At 44.7% G+C, this 22,356-nt stretch overlaps 1 protein-coding gene across 1 annotated transcript in view; it reads left to right on the plus strand.

The window, feature by feature from the left end:
* Nucleotides 1-22,356, plus strand: part of VPS50 (VPS50 subunit of EARP/GARPII complex) — an 821,620-nt gene that overhangs the window by 535,682 nt on the left and 263,582 nt on the right. Inside the window, exon 21 of the mRNA XM_078663657.1 lies at nucleotides 6,392-6,513. Within this exon, the coding sequence (XP_078519783.1) occupies nucleotides 6,392-6,513 (122 nt within the window). The remainder of the gene's footprint in view (nucleotides 1-6,391; nucleotides 6,514-22,356) is intronic.

Here is a 22,356-nt window from a genome sequence, read left to right on the forward strand (position 1 = left end):
GGATGGGACAAGAAAAAACATCCAATAAAAAGCAAAACAAATAAGAATTTAAATAAAGCCAGTCAATGGCTCTGATCTTTAAATGTTATGCTGCAAACAAGTTTGTCACTCAGTACTGTGATGTTCTCTCCCTTTCCCCTTTAAGACTCATGAGTCTTTACTAGTGTTCTTAGAACTTGGAATGTAATCTGATAAGAGTTCTGTACCGTGTCAGTTGCTGTTGGCTGTTTTAGGATGAAGTTTTAATAAACCCACCTTGCTCATTTATACGTTTTATTCCTCTTTTCATAATACACTTAACAATTTTACATTGGCGACGATCGGGAGTCACCTCAACTGAACAACGCAGCAAAGTAACCTGACCTTAGCTCTCCTCCAGCGGCTGCTCTTCAATTCGTGAAGCGAAGCGTTGACTTCACAGCGGCTGAAATTGACTTTGATTCACTGGTGAGGAGAGCGGGAGGCATATTTTAAAGAAAACGATACTGGGACTAAAAAAAAAATTTATTAATTTTATTCAGAAGGTGGCGAAGGGATTTTAATCCCCGTGTAAAGTGAACGTTTTTTGTGCTCGTGCTGTTTTCCTAGTTGGGCTGCTCGCGCTAGCAACAACGTCACTTAAATTGTGTTCAAGCAGACGTATTACGTGCAGGCTTCCTCAACGCTGCGCTTCAAAGAAGTCTGAGCTGCGTTCCAGCATCACGTTAATCTATCACACGTACTACGTGCAGGCTTCCTCAACGCTGCGCTTCAAAGAAGTCTGAGCTGCGTTCCAGCATCACGTTAATCTATTTCCTTAACGCTGCGCTTCAAGGAACCCTGCGTTGTGTTCCAGCATTGTATCCTTCTATTTAATCCTGCGTTTTGAAGGGCGTTCCAATATCGTGTTCGCTGATAGAACGACTTCATTGTTAAAGTGTTCTATGTTCTAAAAAGAACATACTTATTATTCAATTGTGCCTCACGCTGAAGTTCATCTAACAAAGGACAATGCAAAATAAATAATAACTCAAGAGTGTCTTTAAAAAAAATAAAAAAAAAAGAAAGAGACTACAATAAGAAGCTCTCTATATAAAACAAGAGGAATTTCACATATGAAAAGGATATTTAATTAATTATAAAAGTGAGAAATAATATAAACACCATTAATAGGCGTTTGATAATTTTTTTTTCTCTTCTTTTCTTCTTCTTCTTCATTTGCAATTTAAAAAAAAAAAATGCAAAATGTAACTCAGCCAGCGTTTTTCCTTACGAGTCCAGGTGAACCAAATGTGAGATGGAAAAAATGGAAACATTTTTTTGCTAATTACGCAAGAGTTTGTGGAACAAACTTGAGTGCGGAAAGAAAGCATTCGCTTCTTTTACATTGTCTGGGAGGTGAAGGGCAGGATGTTCTTGAACATTTACCAGATCTATCGGCTGCCGAACAAAGAAATCTAAATGAATATGAGATAGCGATTATACAACTTGATAGACACTATTTACCTAGACTCAGTACTATAATGGAAAGATACCATTTTGGCCTGAGGGAACAAAAGAAAGATGAGTCGGTAGAAGATTATGTATCTTCTTTAAGGAAACTCGCATCGTCCTGTAACTTTGGTCAAACCCTCGATGAAAGGATTCGAGATCAATTTGTGTTAAGATGTGCACATGATGAAATTAGAAAGGAACTTTGGTTGAAGGACGAACCCCCTCTTGAAGAAGTTTTAGAAATAGCTAAACAAGTTGAACATATGACAAAATGTGTTGGAGAGCTTAGAAAAGAGAATGAAAAACCTTCTAATTCTGAGTCGAAAGATGAAATAAAAGTTGATGAGACTGTTTGTCAATTAAAAAAAACAGATAGTGGGAATTTAGATGAAAAACAAATTAGGCCATCAAATCCATCAAATAACAGATTTTCTTGTTTTAGATGTGGTCAAATTAATCATTTGGCTAATTCTCCTATTTGTCCTGCTTTAAAGGTAACCTGTAATTTATGTAACAAGAAAGGTCACTATGCTAAATTTTGCAGGACAAAAACACAAAGCGGTGATAATTCAAGGAGAAGATGGTCTCAACCTCAAGTAAGATCTATTTGTTTTGAGGTGAAAGATGATAAATCAGATCATCCATCTTTCATGGTTAAGGTAGAAAATTCAATGGTAAATTTTAAGTTTGATTCTTGCTCTAAGATAACAATAATTGATGAAAAACTGTTTAATGAATTGTTTAAAAAATATGTGAAAATGTTTAAATGTGATATTTTGCCTTTAGGTTATAGTGAGAAGCCTAGTTCCATGTTAGGATATTTCATGGCTGAAATAGAACTTGGATCTCACATTATTGTGGGAAAAGTTTGTGTCAAAAAAAAGGGATGCGTTATTAGGTTGGTTACATCAACGTCAGTTGGGTTTACACTCGATCCCAATGCCTCTCCTCAAGTTCAGATTCACGAGATATCTAATGCTGTATGTAACATGAGTGATGAAAACTTATCCTTGAGTTTAGCTAAACAATTTCCAAATGTTTTTAAAGAGGGTTTGGGATGTTTGCGTGGTTACAAACATCACATTAAATTGAAAGATAATGCTCTCCCTATTGTAGCAAAAGTTAGGAGGATCCCTCTCATGGAGCAAGTAAAAGTTCAAGAAGAGCTAAATAAACTTGTTAAGAATAACATAATTGTACCGGTTGAAGCAACTGAATGGCTTGCTCCAGTAGTTATAGCTAAAAAACCTACTGGCGAGATTCGTCTTTGCATTGATTTAAGATCACTAAATAAAGAAGTTGTGGTTGATAGGTTTCCTCTTCCCAACATAGATGAGATGATTTGTACTTTGGAGGGGGCTAAATATTTTACTACTCTTGACTTAGCTTCCGCCTACCATCAGGTGGAGCTAGATGATTCTTCTCAAGACTTGACTGCCTTCATTACACCTATGGGTACGTTTAAATTTAAGAGGATGCCTTTTGGTCTTGTTTCTGCGTCCTCTGTTTTCCAACGGATCATGTCAAAAATTTTAAGAGGATTGATTGGTGTTAAGTGCTATCAGGATGATTTATTAATTTATGGTAGCAACATTTGTGAGCACGATACGCGGGTGTCTTTGGTATTGAAACGCTTGGATGGTGCAGGAATGACTTTAAAAAGGTCTAAGTGTAAATTCAGAGTACAGGAGGTTAATTATTTAGGTCATCGTATCACTGGTAATGGTGTCTTTCCTAAGAAGGAGTTAGTTGAGGCCATTGACAAAGTGAAAGAACCCACTTGCAGAGATGAACTTCTCTCATTTTTAGGCATGGTGGAGTTCTATGGTAAATTTATCTTTAATTTTGCTGACAAGACACATAATTTAAGAATGTTAACAGTAAAAAATGCTGTTTTTGACTGGTCAAGTGAATGTAAGGCAGAATTCTTAAGTATTAAGAACGAGTTGAAAAAAGCACCTTCTCTCCATGCTTTTGTTCCTGGTCTTCCCACTGTTGTGTTTACTGACGCAAGTGATAAGGGACTAGGTGCGGTTTTAGTTCAGAAGAAGAATGGTAAAGATGTCTTGATTTGCTGTTCTTCTCGTTGTCTCAGAGGATCAGAGTGTAATTACTCTGTAATAGAGAAAGAGTCTTTAGCAATTTTCTGGGCTTTGAGAAAGTTTAAAAATTTGATCTGGGGCACGAAAGTTTGCGTTTTGTCTGATCATAAACCTTTGAGAGAGGTGTTTTCAAAAAAAGGGCTAGATGCCATATCTTCCAGGATCAGAAAATGGATTGTTTCTTTGCAAGAATTTGAGTTTGAGGTTGAGTATATTCCTGGGATAGCTAATAAATCAGCTGATTGCTTATCAAGATTGGTTGACTGTGACAATTCTGATTTGGATGATTCATGTGAGTTGGAAGAATTTACAAATGTGTGTGAGGTGACGGATGGTGCTATTGATGAATCTGAATGGAGATTAGAGTTGGAAAAGGATGAAGAGATTTCTAAGGTCATTCTTTCCTTGAAGAGTAATACTCGTTTGAATAAGCCTTGGTTTTTAGTTTCTGATGAACTTTCTGTTAACAATGGTCTTTTGACTCGAGGGACTAAACTTGTTCCTCCTAGTACTTTAAGGGAAAAATTGTTGTCACATGCCCATTGCGGACATTTGGGCATTGTAAAAACTAAAGAGTTTCTACGCATGCAATTTTGGTGGCCTGGGATGGACCTAGAAATTGAGAGAATGGTCAGAGAATGCCCTGATTGTTGTTCTAGTGACAAGATTTTGAAAACAAGGCAAATGCCAATGGTCAAGAGGGTTTTACCAGGTCATCCTTGGGATGAGGTTGCCATTGACATTTTAGGTCCTCTTTCTGGTGTTTCTGACACTCCTTATCTCATAGTGTTGATGGATCTCTACTCTAGATGGATCGAAGTTTCTGCTGTCAGGGAAATCACTTCTGATGCCATCATTAAGTTTTTGGAGCCCTTGTTTAATAAGGAAAGTTTTCCTAATAGTTTATTATCTGACAATGGCCCTCAATTCTGTTCCTCTTTGTTTGTTGATTTTCTGAAGAAATGTGGGATAGTTCATAAAAGGTGTTCACTGTACCATCCAGAAACTAATGGTGCCGTTGAGAGAGTTAATAAGACACTGAAAGAGTCAATACAACTTGCTCGCTCTTCCGGTTTAAATTGGAAGACCACTCTTCAGGACAGGATTAACACTTATCAGTTTGCCCCTCATTCCTCTACTGGCAGGTCCCCATTTGAGTTGTTCAAAGGGAGGGTTCCTAACACGTTGTTGTGTCCTGGGTGGATGTGCTTGAATAAAGGTCTTGTTAACAATGATATTGGTTCTTGGAGAACTAAGGAATTACTTAAACAGGATGCTCGCAAGTCTTACTTTGACAAAAAGAAAAATGTCTGTTTTCAGGAGGTCAAAGTGGGGGATTTTATAAAAGTAAAGACTCCGGTGGGACGCAAACCGTGGTCCAAATACACTGACATTAGAGCTGTTGTCAAGATTTTCAAAAATGCTGTTAAAACTGAAGATGGGAGAATTTGGAATAAGAGTCGCGTAGTTGTTGTTGATCCTTATTTGTCTCTTCAAAGTGACTCTGCTCATAACAGTGATTCGTGCAATAATTTTCATGTTCTTCCTAACTCTTCCTTTGACAGGTCATTGTCTTCTTTCAGAAGGAGTCAAAGAACTCGTAGAGCTCCTGGTTATTTAAAAGATTATGTTTGAACATGTTTTTTCTTGTTTTTCATGATCTTTCTTGCAAATGTTTTTCTTTGTTTGCTTGGTTTCAATTTGCATATGCTTACCAATATATTTTCATATTGTTTTCTTTTTATTTAAATGTATAGAAGGGAGATGTGTGATGTTCTCTCCCTTTCCCCTTTAAGACTCATGAGTCTTTACTAGTGTTCTTAGAACTTGGAATGTAATCTGATAAGAGTTCTGTACCGTGTCAGTTGCTGTTGGCTGTTTTAGGATGAGGTTTTAATAAACCCACCTTGCACATTTATACGTTTTATTCCTCTTTTCATAATACACTTAACAATTTTACAAGTACCTACTACACGCCACCAAAAAGGGAGTGCTGAGAGGGATCCTGGCAATAAGGACCTATGAGAAAAGAGGAAGGCGTATGTGAGCTAATAGAGTACTAAAATTAAATGCTGTACAGACGTGCAAAATAAATACTTTTCTGGTGTGAGTAGTGTAAGTATACAACTAAACCAATCAAAAAATGGTGAGAAAAATCATTGTGTCAGGAGCTGGAGAAAACATTGTGTCGGGAGCAGGAAGCTGAAATAGGCAGGAAAGGCTCTGGATCATGAGCAAAGGAATAGACCCAAAGTCTGCTCCAAATATACATTAAAGCAGCAGTAACAATTGGTCTGTCGAACAGCTACCACTGCCCAGGCCTCTGTATTTCTCCTCAGCTCCACTAATGTTCAAAGATACATTTATTTAAGTTTTTTATGAGTATCAGAATAAAACGTTTGTCCAGTATGAAATATTATACCAACGGGGTCCAAACACTTTTTTTATAAGCATTCCTGTAGTTAAACAAATTGTTGATATGTGTACAGAAAAATACCCTTTTACTCTTATGCCACATAAGGATCCTTAGCGGTCTGTTGGTGTTATTTGAGGCTCTTAACAGGTCTATTTTTAAATCTCGAAGAAGCTCGTCATTAGTGATCGAATTAATTATACTGAGCATCTCAAGTCAAGTGTTTGCCAGATAACAATTTCCCTTCCTCCATAGTTCCTCCAAACACTTCAGTTTACGACGTGTGTATTTATATAAATGTTTTTCTACATATTATTTTAACTCTTTGTTTGTCAAACTGTGTACATTTTATTGTTTACCCACAATTCATATGCTTGACACCCAGTTATATTTCTTTTTTTAGGAAAATACATGCAAATGATGACTATTCTCAAGCCGATCGCATTTGATGTCATTCATTGTATGTCTCAACTATTTGATTACTATTTGTATGCTGTGTATACGTTTTTCGGTCGAAATGATGCGGTAAGTATTGTTTTCAAATGAATACCCTTCCGTAAAATACATTTTCTGCATGTAATTGAATGCCGTTTTTTTCTACGTTAGTCTTGTGTGAAGTGAAACTCTGCTTTATAAAGTTAAATGTTTTTGAAGCGTGTTACTTGGTCTCCATTGCCACAGTGTGTTTCAGTTACAGACTCTGCCTCAGTAGTATTTACGGTTTTATAATGTAATGCAGCTCTTAAAGGTGCTGGGAGCTTGTGGGACCTCATTCCCAAAGCGGTTTGCGTTTGTCAAAATTACACAGGTGAATAGCTTCATTTTTGAGTGCTAATAAAGCTTTGCTGTTAACAAAAGTTGTTTTTGTATTCATAAATGAATTTAACTCACATGGAGATTTCCAGGGCAGAAATATCATGGAAGTTTGGAACCTCCCTAAATCATACACGTTTGTGGGTATTTAAAAACTTCTGCAATGTTTTCCTGCCCTGGAAATGATTGGAGATTCGCTCTAGTCAAGCTCAAGAGTAAAACACAGTTGTAAATTTACTCTGGTACAATGGCACGAGCAGTGGCATAACACAAACTGATGGGGCTGCCCAGCAGAATGTGATGAGGAGCCCCTGAGTCTCCCAAATATCACAGATATTCATTGTCCTTGAGCTCAGTAGGGCCCCCTTGAAGGTTTGTGGGCTCCTCTGTGCCACAGGGGTCTGCGTTACACCCCTGGGACTCCTTAAAGGTTTTTGGGCTCCTCTGCACCGCATGGGGTCTGTGTTACGCACCTGGGTACTGGTAAATCATTTTCAGAGTGGAAGATCACAGGGAACTTCCCCCAGTTGGTGTATGTTGGGAGCGGCTCATATTAATGGGCTCGAGGGACGTTGCCCGACCAGTCAAGGAGGAGGAGAAGAAACCCACCCTGCGGCAGCTCGATACAAGGGTTGATTTTTGCGTGATCTGGGTGATGACCTTTGTTCTCTCAAAGCTGCGCGCCCATGCAGAGGGCGATATCTCACCACATGAGTTCAGTTAAAGCCGGCATAGTGCAAGCTTTCTCGTTTGCCATCGATGAAGCGATAATTAAGAGGTGTGCGGGAAGCATAACAAAGACAATATAAGCTGGTAGTGCAACAGCAACATCTTTAAGAGCACAGAAAATAAAACAACCTTTTTGTTGCTTTTGTCACTATTCACATATCAGTGAAATTCTGGCTCCCAATAGTTCAAGATGTTATTGGGTATCTCTCGATCACCATCTATTCCACTCCCTGATCGCCTAAGTTTATTTCTACCCCGCCAGAGACATGATGACACCAGGCCACTTTGCTGTGAAAAAATGTATTTGCTGTCGAACACATTAGAGACCTCTGTATATGCACCTGCTTTCAACATAGGTATGCAGGATCCAGTGCTCTTACAGTGTTCCTTTAGTTCTCCATGTACTTCAGCAAAGTGCACATAATTGCTACTTGTTAACAAAAACAATCTAGATTACTAACAGGCTCTACCTTTGGCTTCTGCAGAGAATTGAATTCCATGAATAGTATTTCTTCCAATTCAATGTTTTCCACCTAACCGTCTTTTGCTGTGTGAAAGTGTGTAGGTTCTTAAAGGAGTGTGACAAAAAGATGAAGAGTGTGTGCGAAACAGCATAAGAGTTTAAAGTGAGAAAGCAAATGTTTCTGAGACACTGAGTGTGTGAATGTCATCATAAAAACAGTAGAAGTGAAACATGAAAAGAGTTATTGAGAGAAAGATTTAGAAGGTGATGGAGAAAGAAAGCGTTTAAAACTATGTTAAATGCGAGAAAGAGTGACTCCGACAGAGGAAGTGGGTAAAAGAATGAGAGTAAAAATATCTCAAGAGTGAAAGATTGAAAAAAAAAAAGTATTATACAGTCTAGGCTGAAGCTAAAGAGCAAGTGCTGGGAGATATGTTAAAGAAGACAGAAATAAAAAGATCCTGTTCTAGGAGGATTCCACTTCCTAGTACCTCTTGGGTATCCAAAGATATTGGAGTAGACACCTCACTCCCTTTATCGTGACATGCTTCATTATCAGCGCCTATCCACACCCTGGTAGGGGATACCACCAGGACGGACTAAACCAAAGAACTGGGAGTTCTTAGATTAAATCTGGCAAGATAAGCAGGTGTTCATAAAGGGAGTGAAAAGTTAAAAATACCTACAGGTATATCCCAAGAATTCCTTTATTCGTAAGGTGCCTGGTGTATGAATACAATGTTTTTTTAGGGTCTCTTTTGAAATTAGTTGTTCAATTATCCCTGGGTCTGGTGCCTTTGTCAGGGCTATTTAAAGTATCCCTGCCTTGCTACGCATGTATACCATGCACATAATTGAGGCTTAAGGCTCTCAGATATCTCAGTCTTCTGTCCTTTGGAGGCATACCCTTATTCTGGGTCTCTCAAGGGTCATGTATGGCTCGGTAATGGTCTGAGAGGCAGCAACATGTAGGGGTGCAGGTGGTGTCTGATCCTTGACTAAAGTGTGATTATAGGACAACAACACTCACCAGAAATGCTTGACCCTAGAGAGACCCAGAATAAGGGTATCCCCCAAGGACAGAAAACAAGACAGTTGAGAGCCCTCAGCCTCGTGTGTGCATGGTATGCATGCATAGCAAGTATGGGATACTTTAAATAGCCCTGACGAAGGCCCCAGACCCAGTTGGGCTCTCAGTGTGGGCTGAAACTTGTTGGCACCTACCTACTAGGGTTAATTGAACAACTAAATTCAATAGAGACCTGGTGGTACCACCCTACCAGGATGTGGATTGATGCAGATGATATCTTTGAATACCCAAGCGGTACTAGTAAGTGGATTCTTTTAGAACAGGATCCTTATCTTTCTATTTTCAAGTTAGTCCAGGGTTGGAAGTGTCCAGACCTCGGGTTGTCTTTTAGTTTTCCCTCGCCTGTTTTTCACTCACGGAGCGCACCGCGATCAATGCCTGCCACACTTCTGGCTACACCCCTCTTATTACTGGCTTTAAATGTCTTCCACTGACCTCTGACCTCTTGCACAGGCTTCCCCTGCGCCAGAGGTCTACTGGTAAAGTAATGTAAAAACAAAATTTAGAGGGGAGTAATGAAAACATAAACCGATCAAAACTGCTCAAAAAGGTTGAAGCCCTACTCAAAGATGGCGCAGCCTACAGAGCCAGGCAACTCTGGAAAGTTTCTTAAAATGGCCTTGACTTCTACTGTGGAGCCACAATATGTTCTGTAGTGCGTCTGACAAATATGTGGCAATTTTCAAGAAAAAGCTTTTCTAATGCAGAAGAGACATACTTCTGAGAAAATCTTAATAAGAGTTTTGGCTATGTTGACATGCTCCCTCCTACAGCAAACTCTAAAGTGTGCGGTGACTCCCTCCCTCTAGATTATAAAAGTTACTGTTTCCAAACCTGGACTTTTGTGCATTCTAGATTTTTAGGTCTTGTTTTGCTTCTATTGAGCTAATTAAACTCATTCTTGAGATTAATGATCTAAAGGTGAAATGTTTAGTACTAGAGTACGTATCCACAGTGACCTGGAGAGAAGTGGTCAGACTACTCAAATGCACCTGGAAAAATATGCTTAAAAACACATTTTAGCACTATTTTATGAAGTTAAACTTCTATTCCTTGCTGCAATATTCAATTACAAATGATAGTTCACTTGCTTACATAGTACTTTACCTCAACATGCTTAGTACTTTATCTCAACATTCAGCTGTGGATACATCAAGAAAAGGGTCACATAAGCATTCAACACCCAAATGCAGAGGAAAACAATTACAGATAACATTGGTTGTTTTTTTGCCGTGGGGTACAAGTGTGCATGTGGTAGGTGAGGTCAAGATCTTGCCCTTGAGGTACAAGCCAGCCATGGAGCATCAGGGTAGTGAGCAAGGCTTCTTCTAGAGTCACTGGAAATGTTGCCCTGTGCCATTTAATGCAATGGCCCATGGTGAAGATATAGCTTAAGCAGCTTCTAAATACAAGGGGCCGGGTGGGATAATACTCCAAAACTGGAGTGGGTAGCAACCAGCTGGAGCTGGGTTGAATCCGTGCTCTACCCACCTTACATTTTAGATGCTAAAAGTATGTCAGAGGAGGTGTATGTACAGCAGCTACTTTTGGTAAGCCTCATCTCATGATGTAACATGCTTAGCTGGAAAAAGCTGTCCCTTCTTAAGTCACTTGCCTGTGCCTTCTGTGTTTTGTCTGTGGCAGACTTTGGGACCTAGCTCTCTGGGTTGATGTGCTCCATGAACAGAAAAGTTTGTACAGCAAGGATACAGAAGTCACTGTTTTCCTCAGTATTTCCCACTGGACCACTGGTGAATGGAATTCCAGGGTCTGCAGACTTGTTCAGGATCACCTAAAGAACCTTCCTTTCTCCACTATGCAATCCTATCCAACGACAAGATTGGTGCAACTATTATTTTCCCTGTAAAGGCACTGAAGTGTCAGTTTGCGGAGTTGCCTGGCTCCGTAGGCTGTGCCATCTTTGAGTAGGGCTTTAACCTTTTTAGTAGGTTTGATCGGTTTATGTTTTCATTACTCCCCTCTTAATTTTGTTTTAACTATACTTTACCAGTAGTCCTCTGGCGCAGGGAAGCCTGTGCCAGAGGTTGCTGGACCTCTGGTTATGTTTTAGTTTTCCCTTGCCTGTTTTTCACTCGCGGAACGCACCACGATCGGTGCCTGACACACTTCTGGCCGCGCCCCTCTTATGACTGGCTTTAAATGTCTTCCATTGCGTGGACGCGGACAGCAGGCACGCCACTGGTGCGCTGCTAGTGTGCCCAAGGAAAGCCTGTCTGCGTCCATCTGCGCCTGGACTGGGCCCAGGCCCATCCCCCCTGGGCCGATGCACCTAGCTCAGACGCAGTGGATAAGTTGCACAAGAGAAACACTCCTTAAACTTGGCCCTGAAAGTAAGCCCCCACAATCCATAAGATTTTGCCCTGCACTTATTGGATTACAACGAAACGGTATGTAATGGTTGTAAATCTACTGCTCTTATATCCAAACTGTTACAGCGCTCCCAGTAGAAAGGACTCAAGACCCATATAAAGCAGATTTAAAGAACCTCCCGATCCGCAATAGCCTAAAATGTATTCCACTAAATACTAGATCCTTAGTTAAGTATAACATTGAATTCCAGGATTTTGCGATAACACATCAGGCAGACCTGATTTTAATAACAGAAACCTGTGAAGATTCTAGCTCCAGGCCGGAAATAGCTGCCACTTCCCCAACAGGTTACAACATGTTTTGCCTAGATAGAAATAAGGGAAATAAGGGGTGGCGGTGCTCTACCGCAATCACTATCAGGCAGTCTTCACGCCAGCCTTAGAAGAGGGCTTCAAAGCATTTTTTTCCTCCATTAAAATTTGGAAATCTCAGTCTTTCAATGGTCTTTTAGTTTATCAGCCTCCTGGTCAGAGAACTAGCTTCGGAGACAGACTATGTGCCTTACTGGAATCATCAATGTTAAGCGCTGACTTCACAGTGCTGGAGGATATGAATTTCCCTATGGAGTCTAGCACAAACAGAGACTGCATTAGACTGTTAGAGTCCACAAATGGTCTGGGACTCCAGCTTAAAACAAAGGGCAACACCCACCAGCCAGAACACATGCTGGTTGCACTTTGTTCCCATAATTCATACATTAATGACTCAGTTAACTTCCCATTACCCTGGGCAGATCACTTTGCAGTTAAGTGGCAGCTATCAGCACATGTCACAGTATCACAAGCTCCCAAGAACTTTTTGTCCTCTCGTATGGCATAAAACTCAAGAACATGAACTAGTCCGACAGCTCACAAACTCGGCTTCTAAACCTCTGATAATATCGATTAAATGGCGGAGCATTTCTCCTCATGGATACATGAACCTATGAATATCATAGTTCCTATAACCATAAATCAAGTTTAGAGAAAAAATCCCAGCCATGGTATGGAGAGGCATTAAAGAAATCGAGACAAGAAGGTCGTAGATTTGAGCATAAATGGTGAAAAATGTATGAAGAAAAGGAAAGGAATCCGTACAAAGTCAAACTAGCAGAGCATAAATAGCTAATTCTGACTACCAAATCAGGATACTATACTGAGCAAATTAGAGCAGACTGTGACGCAAATAAAACTCTCTTTCAGGTAAGGAAAAAACTCCCAGGGCCAGACAGTTTTAATGTAACAACTAATAATCAGAAATTCTGTATCTGAAAGGAACACGTTAGTGTTAGATTTCTTACCTTAGAATATCCCCAGGCGTCAGACTGGATCCGGAAAGTTTTCGTCAGCAGTACCCCTGCGCGTCGGTAGGCGTCCTCTGCGGCTCAGCGTCCGTCGTCCGTTCTTTTTCTTTTTCGCGCCAGTAAGCGCAAATCCAGGAAGACGGTACCCTTAGTCATTTTTTGACTAACTTTTTGGACATTTTTGTCTATCTTTTTCGAATCGACTCAACTCCTGGTGCCGGTAGGGATTCCCTGGTTCAAGCCGTGTGACGCCTGTCACCGCCAGATGTCGGTTACCGACCCCCCACAGCCAGTGTCTCTACTGTTTGGGGGCCGACCACGATGACAAGTCGTGCCCCGACTGCCGGGCCTTGGCGTTGAAGGCTAGGTGGGAGCGTTCCTGTAAGCTACTCGAGCTTCGGCAGTTGGCTCCGCGCCGCTCGAGGTCACTGTCGAGGAGGAGGTCGAGGGACTGGTTGTGGAGCCAGAGTCATCACTGATCGTTGAGATCCAAGTCCTCGCACTCTGGTAAGTCGAGGCATGGCAAAAAGAAGTCGAAGAGACAACATCGTTCTTCAACCTCGCCGGTCGCGCGACATGGCTGAGGGTTCAGGTGGCTCCGCCCTCGCGGCCCCGGTGGAGCCCGCGCAGTTGCATCCAGCCCCACACCCTCCAGTCCCTGGGCTCAATGCGACTCCGGAGCAGATTAGAGACTTCCTGGTGGCCATGAGGACTCTCTTTCCGCTGTCAAGATGCGCCGGCGAGCCTTCGGGCCCCGTGGGTCCGACTGAGGGTCCTCGCCTTGTGTTGCCGGTGGCTTCGGGCCCTGAGCCGCCTGCGACTTTGGTCCCGGCGTCGCAGGACCCCGTGGGATCAAGGCCTGGATCCAGGTCGACGCCGGTTGACCTCACGACTCTTCCGCCGGCGCCGACCCCCTTGGAGCCACCACCTGCGCCGTCCTCGGGCGACGCCGGTCCCGGTTTCAGCCCAGGCCCGGGAGCGGCGTCGGACCGGCGCCAATCGGCGCCGTCTCCGACGCCGACTGGTGAGTTGTTCACCTACGCCCCGGCTCCGTCGTTTCTGCCTGTTTATCAGGACACGGATGAAGGGGAGGACTTGGAGGGGTCTGAGGACCCTCTGGTACAGCAGTGCCAGTTAAGTCAGGACTGGGCAGATGAGCTAGGGGAGGCCATTGGTCTAGACACTTTGCCTAACACTGCTTTTATCTCTCCTCCTGAGCTACTTATACTGTGGTGCTGCGCAGGGCAGCCACGGCCCTGGGCCTTGAGTTCCCTGCAGCTGCCGTGAGGACTAACCTCCTCGCCGAGGTGCTTCAACCGCCAGTAAGCTCTTCGGAGCCTCTGCTGCAGTTTAATGAGGCCCTCACTGACGTTCTGATGGGCACTTTGTCCAAGCCCACCACAGTTCCTCCTGTGGATCTGAACGTGGCCCGGCGCCAGCTCCAGGCGACCCCTGCTTTCTGTCCACCCACCTCACCCCTGAGAGTCTGGTTAACCAGGCCTCCACGTCCCAAACCGCCTTCTCGACCGCACCTCCGGACCGGGAATCCATAAGGATGGAACAGTTTGGCAAGAAACTGTTCTCCTCCCTCAGTCTAGGGTTGCGGTCCATTAATAACCCATGCCTTTTGGACCGTTACACCCACTCCGTGGGATACGGTGGCGGATGTACTGCCGTAGTGTCCGGAGGAGGTCGGGACACTGCTCGCCCAGGCTCTTGCTCAGGGACGGGATGCAGCATGGTATTCCATTCAATGTGTACTTGGCACTACAGACTCGTTGGGCAGAGCGATTGCACGAAGGTGGCGATTTGTTGTCATGCCTGGCTGAGGTACAGAAACTTTTCAGGGGATGTCCAGAGCACTCTCATGGACATGCCTTTTGATGGCCGTAACCTCTTTGGCGACAAGGCAGATAGCGCGCTGGAGTGCTTTAAGGACTCCAGGGCCATGGCCAAGTCCTTGGGCCTTTCAGCCCAGCGCCAGAAACCTTCTGCTTTTCGCCCCTTTCGTGGCCAAGGAAGGGCACCCCTGCACGTTTGTCCAGCAACAGGCAGCAGAACCAGCCCCAACGCGGTCACGGACATGCATTCTGCCGTGGCGGAGCAGGGGGACAGAGAGCCGGTCAGTCCACATCCGCTCCCGCAGCATCTGCCTCAAAGCCTTCCTAGTCCAAGCTTTCAGGCCCATTCCACGCCAGTGGGAGACAGGGTTCGCCATCACCTGCTCCACTGGCGTGCCATAATTTCGGACAGGTGGGTGCTGCAAATTGTCTGATGGGGCTTCTCCCTCCCCTTCAAGGCGAACCCTCCAGCCCTGCCACCGCAGTACCACCGCATGTCGGGGCATCTCTTGCAACTTCTGCAAGAGGAAGTTACGGCCCTCTTGGCCAAGGGGGCCATCGAGCGCGTTCCTTGCCCAGAAATAGGGCGGGGTTGCTACTCTCACTACTTTCTGGTTCCCAAGAAGAGCAAAGCGGGCCTGCGCCCTATCTTGGACCTCAGGAGCATCAACGGCTTCCTCCAGAAGGAGAAGTTCAAGATGCTGACGTTAGCTCAGGTTCTTGCTGCCCTAGACCCTGGAGACTGGATGGTAGCATTGGACTTGCAGGACTCTTATTTCCACATTCCCGTCCCGGCCCACCAGCGTTACATGCGGTTCACGGTAGGCCACCAGGACTTTCAATTTACCGTGCTCCCCTTCGGCCTCACCAGTGCCCCTCGGGTGTTCACGAAAGTGATGGCGATGGTCGCAGCTCATCTGCGCAGACTAGGGGTTCTAGTCTTCCTCTATCTCGACGACTGATCGTCTCCCACCTCCAGAATACGGCCGACCTCCTGCAATCGCTGGGGTTCTCCATCAACGTGCCGAAGTCACATCCGAGTCCCTCCTAGATGCTCCTCTTCATTGGAGCGGTTCTGGACTTGGCGCAGTTTTGGGTTTATCCTCCCGAGCAGCGGGATATTCAGGCTCTGATTCCGATCTTTCAGCCTTTATCCCGAGTTTCAGTCAGGATGACCCTATAGCTGCTGGGTCTGATGGCCTCCTGCATTCTGCTGGTACATCTCGCCAGGTGGCGGATTCGGGCTCTGCAGTGGGACCTGAGGTTCCAGTGGGCACAACATCAGGGCAACCCGTCCGACCACGTCCTGATCTCGGAGGGCACTGCAAGACAGTTGCAGTGGTGGCTCACGGACCGCGATTGGGTCAGTGGCAGATCCCTCTCCCTATCCCAACCAGAGCACACGGTGGTGACGGATGCGTCCCTCCTCGGATGGGGGGGGGACCACATGGGAGATGCGGAGATCAGAGGCCTCTGGTCTCCGGCGGAGTCCCGGCTCCATATCAACCTTCTGGAGCTGCGGGCGATCCGACTTGCACTGAAGGTATTCCTTCCCTCTATCCAGGGAAGTGTTGTTCAGGTGTTCACAGACAACACCACCGCCATGTGGTACTGCAACAAACAGGGTGGGTGACCCTTTGTCAGGAGGCTCTGCACCTCTGGACCTGGCTGGAACATCAGGGCATCACCCTGGTTGTTCAATAACTGGCAGGTTCTATGAACGCCAGGGTGGACAAACTCAGCCATCGGTGCATGATGGATCACGAGTGGTGTCTGAACTCTGACGTGGCGCAAGGTCTCTTTCAGCAGTGGGGAGAGCCTTGGTTAGATCTATTCGCCACTGAAGAGAACGCGCAATGTCATCAGTTCTGCGCGTTGGAATTTCCAACGCGGCATTCGCTCAGAGACGCTTTTCGTCGCGAGGGAAGTTGCGGTCTGGTACACGCCTTTCCACCTATACCACTTCTGCCCAGAGTGCTGAAGAAGATCAGGCGTGACAGGGTCCAAGTCATCCTTGGGCACGAAGGTACTGGTATCCCGAGCTACTCAGTCTGTCAATCGATCCCCCGATTCGACTGCCTCTTCAGGATGTCCTTATGTCGCAGCAGCAGGGGACGGTCCTCCACCCAAACCTGTCCAGCCTCCTTCTACATGCGTGGAGATTGAGCGGCGACAGTTGGTGTAATTTGACTTGCCTCCTGAAGTCTTTGATGTCATTCTGGCAGCCAACAAAATCGGTGTACATCTGCAGGTGGAAAAAATTTGTGGCATGGTGCACAGCAAAGGCTGTGGATCCCTTTACCGCCCCTCTTTATGAGGTTCTCCTCTTTCTTCTTTTCCCTGGCCCAGCAGGTCTCTGCTCTGGGGACCATCAAGGGATATCTTTCAGCTGTTTCAGCCTTCTTGAGGCTTCCTGATCAACCTTCCCTTTTCAAGTCCCCTGTTGTGAATAGATTCTTGAAGGGCATTACTCACATGTTTCCTCCTGTTTCCTTTGTAATGCCTCAGTGGGACTTGAATCTGGTGTTGACCTATCTGATGTGTGCTCCCTTTGAGCCACTTCATAACTGTCCTATTCGTCTTCTGACTCTCAATACTGCTTTCCTGGTTGCCATCACCTCTGCCAGAAGAGTGAGTGAGCTCCAGACTCTTTCTTCTAAGCCTCCTTTTCTCTCTGTCCATCCGGACAAAGTTGTTCTGAGGACTCATCCTTCTTTTCTACCCAAGGTGGTCACTGCCTTTCACATCGGCCAGACCATTACCTTTCCCACCTTCTTTCCGCCTCCGCATCCTTCAAAAGAGGAAGAGCGGCTCCACCGTCTGGACACAAAACGTGCGCTTTCGTTTTACCTAAACCGCACACAACAGTTCCGGGTGTATGACCAACTTTTTGTTGGCTACATGGGCGCTAAGAAATGACGAGCGGTGCACAAACGGACCATCTCTTGGTGGGTCGTTTTGTGCATCAAGATCTGTTATTCCTTGGCTAAAAACGATCCTCCTGAGGGGCTGCGCGCCCATTCCACTCGGGCCACAGCGGCTACTGCTGCCATGGGACGGGGAGTCCCTTTGCAGGACATTAGTCATGCAGCGACGTGGGCCTCGCTGCACATGTTTGCCAAGCATTACTGCCTGGACAGTCAAGTCCGGAGAGACGGCTTCTTTGGCCGTTCTGTTCTCCTGGACTTTCTGGTGTGATTTTGGTTCGCAGCCCTACCACCGGGGTTGGTATTACTGGGGTATCTATTCTAAGCTAAGGAATCTAACACTAACGTGTTTCTTTCAGATGCATAAGTTACTTACCTTCGGTAACAATATATCTGTAAGAAACATTAGTTAGTGTTAGATTCCTTACCGCCTCACCCATCCTCCCCGTTCTGCGAACCGATATCTAGGGTTAAAGACAACCCTTTCAGGGCCCTAGTTTCATGGCACCAGTGTCGGTTTCTTGCATGGCTCTGCGTTCCTGGCACGGAAAGCTATGTACAGAACTGACGTCAGCCTGCGAGGGCGGCGTCTAAGTACCCCAGCGAACTCATCCCGGCAATCCCGACACCGACGACGGACGTGGAGCAGCAGATGGCGCCTACCGACGCGCAGGGGTACTGCTGACGAAAACTTTCCGGATCCAGTCTGACGCCTGGGGATATTCTAAGGTAAGGAATCTAACACTAACTAATGTTTCTTACAGATATATTGTTACCAAAGGTATGTAACTTGTGCGACTCTGCTGCTTACTTCTTTTAAGAGAAGGGTATGAATATCTTTAACCAGCTCACGACGAATAGTACTGTCTCTACAGTTAAAATACAGTGTCCCAACTTGGAACCAGAGAGCTCGAATTTTAACAGTTTTGATCCACCCTCAACAGAGCTATAAAAAGAAATTATCCTCATCATTAATTCAGGTTCTTCTAATGATCCATGTCCACAAAAAATATTCCATATGGCACCAGAACCATTCGCACTTCGACTAGCCGATATCATTGCAGTAATGTGCGATCAGGGAGTTTTTCCAAACGACTGGAAGTCAACGTCAGTTCTCCCACTCTTTAAAAAAAATCCAGTCTTGATATTAGAGAGCTGAGTAACTACCGGCCAATCTCTAGACTTCCCTACCTGGCAAAACTAGCAGAAAATGTACTTGATCAGCAACTAACGGCTTATGTTGTTAATAACCGCCTGGTCGATGATACTCAGTTTTGTTTTAGAAAACATCACCGTACCAAATCTGTACTGGTGGCAACAACGGAAGAAATAAAAGCCATTCTTGAAAAAGGAGGGAACGCAGCTTTGGAGTATAGGAATTGGGGGACAGCACTCAGTCTTCTTCAATCATTTTTGACGAATATGCAGCAAAGAGTCTCAGTGGGTAATTTTACCTCCCAATTCTATAACCTACCTTGTGGGTTTCCACAAGGCTTGTCCTTGAGCCCCACACTGTTCAATTTCTATGTTACCCCACTTGCCAAACTCATTAAGTCTTTCTCATTGTCCTTGGCATCCTACACAGTTGACACGCATATGGTCATGTCTCTCGCTAAAAATACTACAGGTTCCAGGGACTCTTTCAGGGAATGTATGTTGGAAGTAAATAAGTGGATGTGTAATAACTTTCTGAAATTGAACTCCTCCAAAACAAAGGTTGTTTTGTTTGGAAATAACCCCTCATTCTGGACACACTCTTTTTTAATATCATTCGATTTCACTTTGTACTTGGCAGCCTATGTATAATTGTTTCTGTTATTGATGTGCGATCCCTTTATCCACCACTACCATCGTTTGATCTGTATGCCCGCAGAGTCGAAAGGGGCCCCATTGGGTTTGACGCCATCGGCTCTGTCAAAGGCGCCTGTGGGACCTTTTGGATCTGATTCTGGAACCGGGTTGCTGCTGGTCGTGACATCATGACCTCCTCCAGCGTTGGAACCGAAGTCAGTGCCGTTGGTGCCCACCACCGGCATCTGCCCCCTCCTTATCCCAGACGACACAGAGTCGGAACGACGTCTCTCGATGCTGATTCCGGTGCCGATTGAATCCAAGGGTTCTATGTTGTCGCCTGAGCACTTTGAGTATGTGTTTTAGGCTCCGGGAGAGGAATGGGAGGGGGTCTATGGATTCTTTAGAACTCTAGGATGATTCTACAGAGAAGTTGGACTGGTATGGAGAACTTGGGGAAGCCAGTGGACTGGACACTTCTCCAGATACTGGCATGCTCTCTCCGCCAACTGTGGCTATGGAGGAGGGGGCATCCTTTGCAGTGGTGGTTGAAAGGGCAGTTGAGGTCCTCAGTCTAGAGCTACCTTCCGTGCAGGTCAGGACTAAACTCCTGACTGAAGTGCGTCAACCCGGGGCTTCCACCTCCAGACCCCTTTAGCCCTTCAACGAAGCATTGACTGATGCCCTTCTAGGCAGATGGTCCACGTGTAGCACAGGGGCTCCTGTGAATAGGACAATTAAACACTGCCATTGCCTTGCTCCGGGCGACCAAAAGTTCCTCAGCCATACACCACCCCTGAAAGTTTGGTGGTGCAGGTGTCTACATCCCAGGGCATGTTCCTTCCGCCCCCGGATAGGGAATCCAAGAGGCTGGATTTATTTGGAAAGAAGATTTTTTCTTCTTCAATCCTGGCATTGCGGTCGGTGAATACTGCATGCTTATTGGGACATTTCTCCCACTCCCTTTGGGAGACGGTTGTGCAAGTGCTGCCGGAGGAGGCACGGTCTTGCTCTCCCATGCAGTTAAGGACAGGAGGGATGCAGCAAAATTCACCATCCGTGTGGCCTTGATACAACTGATTTTCTGGACAGATCGATTTCCTCAACAGTGGCCTTGAGGCGCCATGTCTGGCTTAGGACAATGTCCAGGCTAATTTGATGGACATGCCCTTTGATGGAACCCGTCTTTTTGGGGAAAAGGCAGATTCGGCCCTAGTGAGGACTCTCAATCTGGGGCCAGATCCTTGGGCCACTCTTCTACTCCACGTGGTCAGTCTGCCCTATTCCACCCACCATCCTGCACAGACCTCCCAAGCCATGCTGGGACGTGGACGCGGTTCATTCTGACCAAGGAATGGAAGTCCGAAGTTGTCGGCCGACCTGTCCTCGGCAGCCACCGACTTCAAGCACTCCTAGACTGATTCTGCAAGACCACACCACTGCCAAGGCTGCGACTACGGCCTTGGCTCAGGATGTCCCAGTCCTGGACATCTAAATAAATGTGCAAAACTTCCTAGGCAATCATAATAAGGGAACTAATGCAAGGAAGGACGAACAACTAGGTAAATGCACATACATTCATGTATTATTTATTTATCAAACAGAATTTTATATACACATAATAAAAGATTACAGTTTATATATCACAATTACATACACAATTAAAAGAAAAATTAAAATGATGATACAATCACCAACATTTAAGGAGAAAACAGCAATTAATATTTTAAAGCAAAATGTGGCAGGTTAATATTTATCTGTGGTAGGTAATAATGGGGTAAACCCTTACCTCATCGACCTGGGTCAGTGCAACGTTATAAAAAGAGGGGTGGTCGATTACAAAACAGTTAAACACAACATTACTTCAACAAAGAGGTACATCCACCAAGTACGTGTCTTTTGGGTTGCATTTAATCCAACTATTCGTAGTCATTTACTGCAATTAAACATATATTATATTTCATATTCATACAATACATGGTAAATCATATAAAATTATTCAATCAGTGCTCGGTGATTATCAGATAAGAAAGGGATTTTAAAGGGGGTAGGGTGTGTTTGGAAAAGAATAAGGGACAAAGAAAAGGAATTGTGTCCATAAACAATTCTGTCCTATTCACAGAACATTTCCAGTCATATTACAGAACACAGTTGTTCCCAAGAAATACACTATACACAGGAGCTAAGTTTAGCAGGTTTGGAAGGGCGTGTATGTGTTGAAAATGTTGTCGACGTTTCGACCCCCAAGTTAAGGGCGGGTGGGTCCTCAGTTTGGGGTCTTCCTCAGGACAATTAAAAACAGTAACAATGAGCACATGCCCAGGCGTTCGGGTGATGTTCCCTTCTGAGTTGGGAATCGCGCCTGTAGCGTAGTTCTTTAATTAGCCCGTTCTTTGAATCACAGTGATTCAATCGACAGCAGTAACACAGACGGTGTAACTCACCCACACGTCGAACTCCACTGCCCTTTGGATGTAGGACGCTTGCCTCACCCTTGGACAGACCGAACTTCGGCATCCACGACATTTGTAAGAGACTATTTGCTCTTCAAAGAACGGGCTAATTAAAGAACTACGCAACTGTGATCTGTAATATGACTGGAAATGTTCTGTGAATAGGACAGAATTGTTTATGGACACAATTCCTTTTCTTTGTCCCTTATTCTTTTCCAAACACACCCTACCCCCTTTAAAATCCCTTTCTTATCTGATAATCACCGAGCACTGATTGAATAATTTTATATGATTTACCATGTATTGTATGAATATGAAATATAATATATGTTTAATTGCAGTAAATGACTACGAATAGTTGGATTAAATGCAACCCAAAAGACACGTACTTGGTGGATGTACCTCTTTGTTGAAGTAATGTTGTGTTTAACTGTTTTGTAATCGACCACCCCTCTTTTTATAACGGTTAATATTTATCGACGCGCGTTTCGGCGTTCAAGACAACGCCTTCTTCAGGAGCCACACAAATTTTAAAAACAGAGACAGGGTATGTCTATCTTTGAGCCTTCACTGGATATGGCTACAATC

The sequence above is a fragment of the Lissotriton helveticus genome, chromosome 10 (assembly GCF_964261635.1).
Source record: "Lissotriton helveticus chromosome 10, aLisHel1.1, whole genome shotgun sequence".
Classification (NCBI taxonomy): Eukaryota; Metazoa; Chordata; class Amphibia; order Caudata; family Salamandridae; genus Lissotriton; species Lissotriton helveticus.